General features: G+C 36.2%; 2 protein-coding genes across 5 annotated transcripts; one reads left to right on the top strand and one right to left on the bottom strand.

The window, feature by feature from the left end:
- The first annotated feature begins 450 nt into the window (after positions 1–450).
- LOC104592891 (DCD (Development and Cell Death) domain protein) lies at positions 451–3,135 on the top strand. Its single transcript, XM_010252422.3, has 6 exons — positions 451–611; positions 1,149–1,736; positions 1,900–2,000; positions 2,239–2,322; positions 2,442–2,552; positions 2,653–3,135. Exons 2-6 carry the CDS (start codon positions 1,157–1,159, stop codon positions 2,692–2,694), a joined length of 918 nt encoding a protein of 305 aa, XP_010250724.1. The 5' UTR covers positions 451–611; positions 1,149–1,156; the 3' UTR covers positions 2,695–3,135.
- A 779-nt stretch (positions 3,136–3,914) lies between these two features.
- On the bottom strand, positions 3,915–11,411 carry LOC104592892 (transcription and mRNA export factor ENY2-like). 4 transcript variants are annotated; one of them, XM_010252426.3, is made up of 6 exons: positions 11,201–11,411; positions 10,990–11,077; positions 10,475–10,569; positions 8,730–8,775; positions 8,464–8,540; positions 4,328–4,391 (listed from the first exon to the last, which is right to left on the bottom strand). In XM_010252426.3, coding segments are annotated over exons 1-5 (276 nt in total). In that variant the 5' UTR covers positions 11,203–11,411; the 3' UTR covers positions 4,328–4,391; positions 8,464–8,495. The 4 variants fall into 4 exon arrangements, with proteins under 4 accessions (XP_010250725.1, XP_088755957.1, XP_010250727.1 ...); XM_010252423.3 differs by lacking the exon at positions 8,730–8,775 and having other exon boundaries at positions 3,915–4,353; positions 11,201–11,408; XM_088899831.1 differs by lacking the exon at positions 8,730–8,775 and having other exon boundaries at positions 3,915–4,400; positions 11,201–11,408.
- Between the last annotated feature and the right edge of the window lie 35 nt (positions 11,412–11,446).

The following is an 11,446-nucleotide window of genomic DNA, read 5'->3' on the forward strand; positions in this document are numbered from 1 at the left end:
ATGGAGAGGATTCACGCTCAGGAAGGCCAAAATAATGCTTACGTCTATGCTACGGAGAAAGTCAGAAAGCCATGAGCCATCTAAGTTGTACTCTATACAGCTGGAGAGGAATTTTTCTTAACGTTATCCTGAGTACAAGATATTCCAATCCAACTGTAGATGAAATATTTTAGAATATTTCAGCTGTCTAGATGCGCTATATATGATAATGCGCCTCCCTGAGTGACTCCTGCTCGCATCAGCTAATTATAAAGCTGCTCCCCTGCACGCAGACAACTGACCATTTCGTAGAGCTACGAAGGCGAAGCTTATCAGCTCTGTTTCGAAGCGATATTTGTCACTTGTCAGGCACGCTCAAACAGGATTTAAAAAATGCAGGGTATGAATGTAATTCTTCTGAGCAGAAAGGGCATTTGCGTATCAATATTAATATAAATAGCAAAATCTGCCTACATTTTCTCCCTTGTCGTGTCTTCCCTTGCTGAGCGGAGGGAAAAAAAGGAGGGTTTCTTCCTCCCTTTGGATCCCCAAATCTAGGGTTCGTTCGCTCTTTTAGATTTGCAGATCTAGTAGATCGACCGTCGAGTCTCTCCATTTTTTGAGCTGTTCAGGTCAGTTGAATGGACTCCATGAGCATCTTCTCTTATGTTTTACGTCTTCGATTTCGTTATATTTTTTTACCAAAATGTTTCACTGATCATTGTTTTCCTCTGGTCTTTTTCTGTGTGTTTTACTTGTTTTTTTCAAGCTACTTAGTTCATTCTGGACCCGGATTTTGTAGAATTTCGGTTCATTTTATGATTTTTTGAACTATAAATGTAATAGAGACTTTATGATACAGAAGAGGATAAAGCTTGTCTTTTATTTTTTTTTCAATTATTTAAATGATTTATGTTTCATTATAAACTATAAAACGATGCGATAATAATGTGTTTACAGGATCCATTTTGACCTACCTAAACATTTGGACCTGGCAATCTTGAAATCTCAATTTCATAACTATGCTCATCCTCGTTGATTTAATCTGATGCAAAGCTGGCTATTTTACTGTTCAAAAAAATCATCATCTCTGTTATACTTCGTTTCCTCGTGTATATTAGTGTTCTTTCTCCTTTGCTGAAGCATATAATTATGTCCATAATGGCTAGGGTTCTGAATGATGGACAACCAGCACAGTTTTTGGCAACTGGGGGACGAGCTTCGTGGAATATCTAAGGCTTCAGAGGATCACCAGTGGTTTATGGCTGCGACTAAACTCGCTGAGCAGATGAGGTCAAAGGGCGAAAGGATGAACAATCTTGATCTTTCAAAATCCTCTGTGGAAACAAGGCCAAGAGAGAGAAGCGGGTTTCAGGAAGACAACAAGTTTGACAACTTTAATTTTAGCATGCTCAGTTTGGACTCCAAAATGAACGAAACCCTGAACAAGAGTTCTTTTCGGAGTGGCATTTATAATTTGAACGCCGTGTACCAGAAGAGCAATGGAAACAATATTGGAAACATGAACTTGACAGTTGGCAATAGCAAGTATGGCAACAATAATCCTACCAACAAAGAGCTCAACAACAATAACAGCAACAACAATGACAACAACAATAACAATAATAATGCTGTCGACAAAAGATTCAAGACCTTGCCTTCAACAGAAACACTTCCACGGAATGAGGTCCTTGGAGGATACATATTTGTGTGTAACAACGACACAATGCAGGAAGATCTGAAGCGGCAACTATTTGGTAACATCAAATACTATCCTCGTTATTTGCTTTCCTCTTATCCTCTTGATGAATTGCTTAGATATGTGAATCAATCCACTTTTGGGCATGTAGTATATGATCAGGAGAACATTTTTTGTTAGGTTAGTTATATCCCGTGATGTTTGTTTTCTTCACGTGGCAGGCCTACCACCGAGGTACAGAGATTCTGTTCGAGCAATAACACCTGGATTACCCCTCTTTCTCTACAACTACACTACTCATCAACTACATGGGATATTTGAGGTTTACTCTTGTTATTTGTTTCACTTCTTGTTCATTCAGTAATGATTGAGGCTGTGTCTGGAACCTGATGAATCCATTCACAATTTTATGTCTTGACTCTTGATAGCGTTTCATTTTATATTATTGAGAAGCCAGTTGTGTGAACTGTGAAGAGTCGTACCCATTTAAGCATTCTTTTAATTTGTATTATATTTTTTCTAGTGTACAGTCTTCATGTTCTATCTCTGCTTTCCTACAGGCAGCAAGTTTTGGGGGATCTAACATTGATCCAACTGCTTGGGAAGATAAAAAATGTAAAGGAGAATCAAGGTTTCCTGCTCAGGTAAATTGAATTTGGACTAGGGAATTGGAAATTTTGTTATTTATAAAAAAAAACTTATTTCCTTTTCCCAATTGTTTTTCATGTGAGCAACTGTGCCCCCCCCCACCCCAAAAAAACAGGTGCGAATTCGTGTTAGGAAGCTTTGCAAGGCATTGGAAGAAGATGCTTTCAGGCCGGTTTTGCATCACTATGATGGCCCCAAGTTTCGTCTTGAGCTCTCTGTTCCGGAGGTAAGATTCAGTGTGTGTGTGACCGGTGCTCATTCATACTTAAATTGCTATACCGCTATGCCTTACATGTGCTGTTTCTTTCTATTTTCCACCGATGCAGACATTGGCCTTGCTAGATTTGTGCGAACAGGGAAGCATATGAATTTGTCGTGGGTACTATTGATTTTCCATGTCTTGGAAATGCAAGGACTAGCATATCAACTTGGACACATGTATTTGGTCTGTAGTGTATTCCGCATCTGTGCTTTCTCAGATTTTCCAATAAGCGTAAGCTTAGGAGGTGAGTCTGTTGGGTTCAGTTGGATGTATTGGGAAGGTACCTCAGAATGTAGGTACATCTTTTGTTATATTATAATGTTATGTTGTAAACAGAGCAGAAAGTCGAAAAAGTACCCTTTGAGTGTGTAATTTCAAGGCCCAAGAGGAGATGGAGTTCAAAAAAAAGAAAAGAAAAGGCTTTGATGTGTTTATCATTTACCAGTTGGTGTTTATTTTGTACGTGGACCTTTCTATGTTTTGACTGCTATGTTCTTACTTCTTACAGATAAAGAGAAAGATATGCCCTCTATTAAGTTCTCGTTCACCATTTTTAGCTTCTCTTGCCTAGTTCCCTGATTCAATGCAAATGTAATTAGTGCGACTTAAAATAAATACGTCCCGGCCTGTGCAGCCTTGTACAGGCATACAGCCCCAATGTACAAGTATAACCATGCTTGACCTGTATTTTGGCAGTGTATAAAATGGAGGACAAAAAGTATCGATTTTTCCAAGAAACTCTTATCAAGAATCTCGTGTTCTGAGTCTGACCAAAAGAAAAAGGAGAAAGGCACTCGTATTTGCCAGGGTTCAAATTGCAAGATTCAGTAGTGTCAGTATCCCACGGGGACGGGTTGCTTGAAAAAGAAAATTGATAACTTCCTGAAAAAAAAGCTTGATGAGGTATTTAATATAATGATACGAAAATTTATTTTAATCTCACAAATGCACCAGTAACGCTAAATCTAGGATTGAACATGATAAATACATATTTTAATACTCCTTATGAATTTTGAAAAGGATACACGAATATCAATAGAAATTTCATTAATTATTTTTTCTTTATTCTTGTGTCTGGTTGATGCGGCACTTTACCAGTATAGCCTCAAATTCCACGAGTGTTGATCCGTATCAACTATCAACTATTCATTTAACCCGTGCCCATGCCCGTACCCATGTGGGTTTATGGTTATATGAAAAAAATCACATCACCCTTTATTGGAAAGTGAAAGTGTGAAACCTATTTTAACAAGATAAAATCACATGGGTGCAGTCGTGCAGATGTGTATTTTCGGAATTACTTACATTCCCCCAGCCGGTGCCAGGTAGCACCAAAATAGATAATTTCATTTTTTAAAATAAAAACAACTGCCTAGTCAGCAAAATATGAAAAACTATATTGTTTATAGAAAACAAAATCAGATTTAGACATTGGCGAACACCCCCTTGGTTATGTTCATATGGGTTTTCCTAGGTCATGCAGACGTTTAACAACATACAGCTCTTTAGAGAACAGAGATGATGAACAGAAAATAACAGTTTCATTTTTCACCCAACCAAGAAACATGCAATGCAGTTCTAACCAATGGTAGGGAGTCATCTTCCATCACGACCTTAATTCAACAACAGGCCATATCCACTGAAACTCTAATAATTCCTTTCTGGATTTTAGAAACCCTTCTAGGAGAAACTGCCAAACCAAGCTGGAGGGTGGAGGCGTCGTCTCCGTTCAAAGAGAAGCTGAGACAAGAAAAGCTCGTATACGCTGTAAAAGTTCAGCTTTCACAGAATCAGGAACTGAGGCTGCATAAACTCGAAAAAATCCAAACCACAAATACAACGTCAGTTTTAGTGTAAAAAAAAAAAAGCGCATTCATTTTGGAGGGGACATGTAAAACTGCAACCAAAGTAGGTGGGCCACTTCTTGGATAAGCCAGGACCAAAATCAGCCTATAAAAATTTTCTACACACATAACTGACTTAAGTACTTAACATTTAGAGATGTGAACAAAATATTTCTATATGTTTAGAATACATAGAAAGAAAAAATGTAAAACCTCAACCATTTCAGATCTGGTTTTGTTGGTGGATTGAGAGTTAATGATCTAAAAATTGGGCCTTACAACATTGGTTCATTGTATTATTGTAAGCATACTACTGGAAGTTTTTATTTCCCTTTTCTGCTAGTAATTTTTTAATATTTTCCGGTAATGAACAACAGTTTGGAGGAGAAAGTGAGGATAACTTGTTAATTAGCAATACCAAAATGATTCACTTTTTCTCTTCCTACTAAAACATGGTTTTTGGGTAAAGACTGCAATCTGGGGTTGCCTGGCCTATATGTTCAAGAGCCAATATGTCATTGGAGATACGTAGTAGTCAAGGCAGAGACCTACCACATTGATTATGGAAGGCCTTCCTGAAACAGAACAAATGATAATGTGAACACAATCTTTTAAGATGACACAAAGAACTTTCCAGATGGAAGAGCAAATGAAACATATATGCAAACAGAATCACTATGTTCAGAATATAACATAAAAATATTAATTAATATCTGGACTAGTATAAAGGAAATGACCTTGGACATGGTCAATTTCCTAACTTGTTTACTGATATATCATTATCTTACAAGAGGAGCATCTAGAGTGATCACTTTTGTATCAGGGCTTCTAGCAATTTTCAGTTCTAGCTGCATTTTTAATTTGTTAACATGAAAGGAGGTATAGCCACAGAAGGGATGGTACTCACGTGATTGAACTGGAAATGATGGATAGACTGATGTAGTGGATCATGTTATTAAGCTAACAGAGCCACATTGTAACATATTGGGATGGTCACAGACTGTCAGAACTCAACTGTAAACTAACCATGAAAATGATAAAAAAGATTGAAAAAGAAGATAACCAACTATACCATGCTTATTTTCAAGGGGATTATAAATCAATTGACACCTTTTTAATTACATGCACAAGGGACAATCAAGTGGATACAGACTGTCACCCTAATAAGGGTAGCTAAACATTACATATCCATCAAGATGATGGGCAGAAGGTTCAAGAATGGTATAATCATTTTAAATTACCTGTTTTGGTACGCAAATATGGTTTCGGGTAGAGGGTTTCAGCTATCACCTTGCATTTCTTACATTACCTTTAGTTGATGAGAAGTAAATAGCTGGAAGTGTTCTTAAACTGTCTCAGCATTGCAAAGGTTGAAGTTGTCCAGGCTAAGATGCATGGTGAAGGTGCCAGTTAGCATGCTAGCAAGGTCTTTTGTCCCCAAGACCTGGGACCAAATTCTGCCTACAACCTAGAGAATGCTTTGATGTGACCCTTGAGCCTAAACTATTACACCCTATTGGCTCGACAGGCTCTCCTCCCTTCCCCGACCATTTATCCAAGGAGGAAAAAATATGCATGGCGCAACAACTACTTGTGAAAGCAAGAATGAAAAGAATCACTCATATTCTGGTTAAGGAGAGATCAGCAACTGGGAAATATTAAGCAGAGAGATTCATGAGAGCTTATTACCTGGTGACATTGGAAAGGTTATCCACAAGGATACAAGGATCTATTCTCATTATGCCAGAAATCTAACATCAAAGTGGATGAGTAGACAGATTAGTTTGAAGGATTAGGAATGAGAATGACAGTCTGAAACCATGGAACGAATGCCTTTTGGGCATATGGTGGGATTATTTCCAAATATGAAGGACATTTTGTTGCCAACACAAACTTGTATTGTCCTTGATGCACATCCCCTTGTAGTCCAGGGCAAGAACCTAGTATTAATAAATGGATTATGTACAGTTGATCGCTGAAAGATTATACCTATTCCTTCACAGTTTTGGTGTTGAAGTTGCCAATCAATGGAAAAGAATCACTCATATTCTGGTTAAGGAGAGATCAGCAACTGGGAAATATTAAGCAGAGAGATTCATGAGAGCTTATTACCTGGTGACATTGGAAAGGTTATCCACAAGGATACAAGGATCTATTTTCATTATGCCAGAAATCTAACATCAAAGTGGATGAGTAGACAGATTAGTTTGAAGGATTAGGAATGAGAATGACTGAGTCTGAAACCATGGAACGAATGCCTTTTGGGCATATGGTGGGATTATTTCCAAATATGAAGGACATTTTGTTGCCAACACAAACTTGTATTGTCCTTGATGCACATCCCCTTGTAGTCCAGGGCAAGAACCTAGTATTAATAAATGGATTATGTACAGTTGATCGCTGAAAGATTATACCTATTCCTTCTCAGTTTTGGTGTTGAAGTTGCCAATCAATGGAAAACTTATTTGTCCTTTATCTAAAAATGCATGCTTAAAATTAGAAAGAGAAAATGGAACTATAGGAAAAAAGTAACTGAAAAGTCATAGCATCCAACAATACTAAATAATCAATATACAGGTCAAATTATTATCCCATAAATACACAAGACCCTTCAATTCAATGTTTTCAACCTGCCATTGACAGACAGTTGGACTGTTTGAACCGTCACCTGGTCTTATTTCCAGATTCGGTTTCACTAAAACCTGGAATTTGAAAAATAAAACTGTTGACTTGGTCAGAGACCCATAACCTGGGTGGTTTTGAACCATCAAACCAGATGACCTGGTTAGCGGGTGACTGGTCACACTTCAAATGCTTTATTTATGGCTTTGAAAAAGTTAAAATCCATGTATCCCCAAGTCCCAACCGCCTTTTCTTTGCCCAATCTAACCCTCTTTTAGTTTTTCTTTTTTCTTAGGGTTTGACACACAGATGCAAGGAATTTGAGCTTTTGAGGGTTTAAACTTCAAAAAGCAGCAATAATCATTGAATAAGGCTCTCAACCACCGTTCAAGAAGGCTTTCAGGTAGTGGAGTCTCTTAATGTTGGCGACTCCAGTGGTGTATTTCTTAATGCCAGCAATCTGCAATGTGGTGAATGGGTGAATCTCTTTGTTTTTGGGGCGATTCAATCTTTATTTTTGGGGCGCTTTCAATCTTTTTTGATATTTTTAAGTCATTCCATCAAGTAACTCTTCTCCATACCATTTTTTTGTTAACCATTCATTCGATCCCTTAATCGGATGGTCCAGACCTAAGGTGTTACTTTTATTTTCATCTAATCTCTCAGCTAGATCATTACTCTTTGTTTCTTCATACCCTTTTTTTTTATCTCTGTTCTGAATCTTCTGATTGAATAAGGCTTTTGCCTTTGCTCCCTGAATGGCTGAACCCAGGTGGACTGAATCTCCTCTGTATAATCAGTCATCACTTGATACACAAATGTGAAAAACCAAAGAGCTTGTAGCTTTGAGGAGGAACAGAAAATTTTTCCTTTTCCTGTATATATGCATGTACACATAGTGTTATATATATTATTTTTATAATTTTAATTATGACATCACGGGCTGACACATGGATGGTTGAACTGCTGACCTGCAAAAAACGGTTCAGCCTCTAGGTAGGTTTTGAAAACATTGCTTCAATTTTCCATATTAATGAAGTTTCTGTTACTGAAAATAATTGTTTAATTTCAAGGTTAGAATACAGAAGATTAATTTCCCAATTACTCAACCATTTCATTACCAAGAACCTCACTTTATCTAAAATGCAAATTACCATGGTTTAGAAATGAATTTAACTCCATTCCATGAAGGTAATATAGATCTAACAGATAGTAAATTAATGTACAAAAACTGTGTACTTCTACAGCTTCAAAGTCGGTGCTAAGATAGTGTGCATTGTCAGGTGCATTACCATATAAGTTGATAAATAAAAAACAGATAATGTCACAGCAAAATATTCCCCTAAAGAGGGGGAAGTAAAAATTCAATAGTCATTGGAGAAAAGAAAGGATAAGAAAGAAGACCCCACCTCGGCCCTTTGGGGTGATTACATGTACAAGGTCATCTACAGTAACATTGTGCCTTCCCTTCTTCCTTGTAAATGCCCTAGTACAAAAAGCAATAAGAAATAGTAATTCGCTGCTAAAAATAAAAAATAAATAATACCCATCCATATCATTAGAAATGCAAAATTAGTCTTATGCTTTACAAGGTGGACATATGATATCAAAGACCCAGCCCCCAAAAAAATGCAAATAAATTTATTAACTGCAAGTGAAACTTAAGAAACATTACTCTGTTAGTTAAACATGGAAAGTAAACCTTATACTCTACATGATGCCTGCATACAAAAATTATGAATTAATATATTACAAGTAAAGCTATAATTCCAAGAAAATCAATACATGTACAAAAGTAAAGTTATCAGAAACAGGTTAGCTCAAATTTCAATTTTATAGATGCAATCTAATAATTTTTCATCCACCACTATAATATTTCTGTAGAATAATTATCAGTAGCATGAAATGATCCATTCACGTGCTTGACAATAAGCAGAAACATGTTTTCTCGAGAACAGTTAAATCAACTATCAGTTGCAGAGAGATAACCTAATATTTCTCCAGCCAGTAGCATGAAATGATTGGGTTCCTTTGCATGCTTAGGTCACATTAAGAAAACCGGGGGTGGGGTGGCTCTAAAATAAGAAAGACGTGTTTTGTTTTCATCTCGAGAAGCAAAAAAAGATACTTTGCAAGATATAAAAAAACTTCCTCCTATAGAAAGGTAAAAGCTTTAAGATAAAACTAATCTACAATCTCTAGATTGCAATATAGAAAGAATGAAGGAAATCACAATTAATCAATAGGTATGTCAAGATAAATTCCATCTATTCAAATTCCAGATGTACTAACAAAATCAAGGATGGATAGAAGCTTCAGAAAAAAAAAAAGATAATATAATGCCAGACTCAAAATTCTACTTTTGAAAATGTTATGCATCATTCCAGTAAGTATGAATCTTATTGAAGACTCTCTAATTTCTAATTGTAGTTTGGTTACCTAACCTAACATTCGCCCTATTAAAAAATGATATATTGTACAAAGTACCAATACCCAATAAAAGGCAATTACATCATAAACAGCAAAAATCTTGCAAATTCTAAAATGGATGTTTGTGGTTAAAAGTATTTCAATATGGCATTATGAATACTAGAAGGTTAGCTCCATTTGAAAATGCTTACAATATTCTCAAGACTCTGGTTTCTTTGGTTGCTAAATAACTTTTTTTCTTTTGAGAACAGAAGGATAGGTTATCAGCATTTGTTTTTGTTCTTTGTTTTTTTTTTCCAAAATATAATTATTTTCCTTTCTTCTTTTTTACTTCATTCTCAAGCGAGTGAAGAAGCTACATACAAAAGAATGACAAAACAAGAGTTACAAAACCACAAAATTTTCTCTCTCCTGGACTATAAGACATCTGAAAGTGACAATAAAAGTCCCAAGGAAAAAGCTTCTAAATCAAGATGAAAAAAGAAAAAGTGTCTACAGAAACCTCTGTACATTTACCTTAAGAGGTTGTTAAAAGACACCAAAAATGCAATTTAAGAGATTTGTGGCCAAGTCATGAAAAAACAATTCTCTGTAAACTTGAATAAGCTTGAAAATAGGAGGCAAGAGAAGCTACACTACATGAAGAGATACAAACAAGCACCCAATTACAGTCTTTTCGTGTGGGGATAGTTTTTGCAAAATTACTTCTTACTATTATCATTATTTGTACGGGAACCATTTATCTGCTTTCGGTTATATTTTAGTTCTAAATCCTCCGCCCTCTGTGTCAACATATTGTTTGATCTGCATCCATCAAAACTACTGTATTGATGGTCTTAAGTAACGAAAAACTTAGGAGTACAAGATGCATATGCTGTATATATTGAAACACCAATGAGATATAAAAAAAAAAACTGCACTAAAATCCAGTTAATGATTAAAATGCAGCTGCAACTGAGAATTGTACAAAGGTTGATTAAAAGAAGAAACCTGCATAAAGCCTTCATTTCATCCCTCCAGCCACATTCTATAAGTCTTTCCCTCAAAAGTTCCTTTAATCGTTCTTTCTCTCCACTCTCAATCAACTAAAACAAATGGCCAGAACACATAAATATTATAACAACACAATGTAAGCTAAGAAAAAGAAAGTAAATACGGAACTTATTCAGAAACGCATCCATAGTAAGCATGTTAAATGCAGAAGTAGTTTCATTATCAATTTATCGTAAAACTAAAATCTTCTATCCACTTCTCCTCCGCTTCTCCTTATTCCACCCATTATTCAAATACTAAATGATCCGAACGTAACATATCGGAAAGATAGAAAATTACAAAACACACACACACACACATAGAGGCACATCCAATCCACCAAGAAAATCTAAATTGACAAAGAAAACAAAAGTGGCCAGCCAAACAGAAAAAAAAAAATAGTAATAACTAACTTGTGAATATCCCCCAGTAGTAGGATTTAATAAAAGAGGTAAGCAAAGGGATAAACGAACCTTAATGTTGATAATTTCTTGAAGAGTGGGCTCTTTTCCTTGATCTTCCTCTGCATCTGGTGTTGGTGGACGATTGATTGAAGACCTCCTACCAAATAGTAAATTAATAAAAAAACAGTAGAGTAGCAGGGGAAAGAATAAAAGTTATAAAGAGATCAATCTCTGACTTCTAAAATTGCTTTTGACAGCATAAAAACGCAAGAAACCTCACATTTTCTTTTCTCTTGTTAACGTCGTGTATGTTCGCGGGAGATAATCAAATTCTGAGTGCGAGTGGAGACGAGAGTGAGAGTAGGTCTGCCATCTCCGGTAGTACTGATAATTTGCAAATCAGTTCTCTAAATACTTTTGACATCGAAAATTTTCAACACCTCTAAAACTTAACGCCGACTATCCACTCAGGCACCCAGTCAGCACTGAGATCGGAAATATCTAGTAAAACTATAAACCCAAATAT

This window comes from Nelumbo nucifera, chromosome 3 (genome assembly GCF_055504915.1).
Source record: "Nelumbo nucifera cultivar China Antique chromosome 3, China Antique-T2T, whole genome shotgun sequence".
Classification (NCBI taxonomy): domain Eukaryota; kingdom Viridiplantae; phylum Streptophyta; class Magnoliopsida; order Proteales; family Nelumbonaceae; genus Nelumbo; species Nelumbo nucifera.

What these genes read in the sequence shown, in the direction of transcription:
- LOC104592892 (XM_010252423.3), bottom strand. An exon ending in AAGAAATTATCAACATTAAG is followed by an intron (nt 10,570 to 10,989) that starts GTTCGTTTATCC and finishes CATTTGTTTTAG; the next exon opens with TTGATTGAGAGTGGAGAGAA. An exon ending in AATCACCCCAAAGGGCCGAG is followed by an intron (nt 4,354 to 8,463) that starts GTGGGGTCTTCT and finishes GAACTTTTACAG; the next exon opens with CGTATACGAGCTTTTCTTGT.
- LOC104592891 (XM_010252422.3), top strand. Translation starts at nt 1,157, where the DNA reads ATGATGGACAACCAGCACAGTTTTTGGCAACTGGGGGACGAGCTTCGT. An exon ending in TCTGAAGCGGCAACTATTTG is followed by an intron (nt 1,737 to 1,899) that starts GTAACATCAAAT and finishes TTCACGTGGCAG; the next exon opens with GCCTACCACCGAGGTACAGA. An exon ending in TTGAGCTCTCTGTTCCGGAG is followed by an intron (nt 2,553 to 2,652) that starts GTAAGATTCAGT and finishes CCACCGATGCAG; the next exon opens with ACATTGGCCTTGCTAGATTT.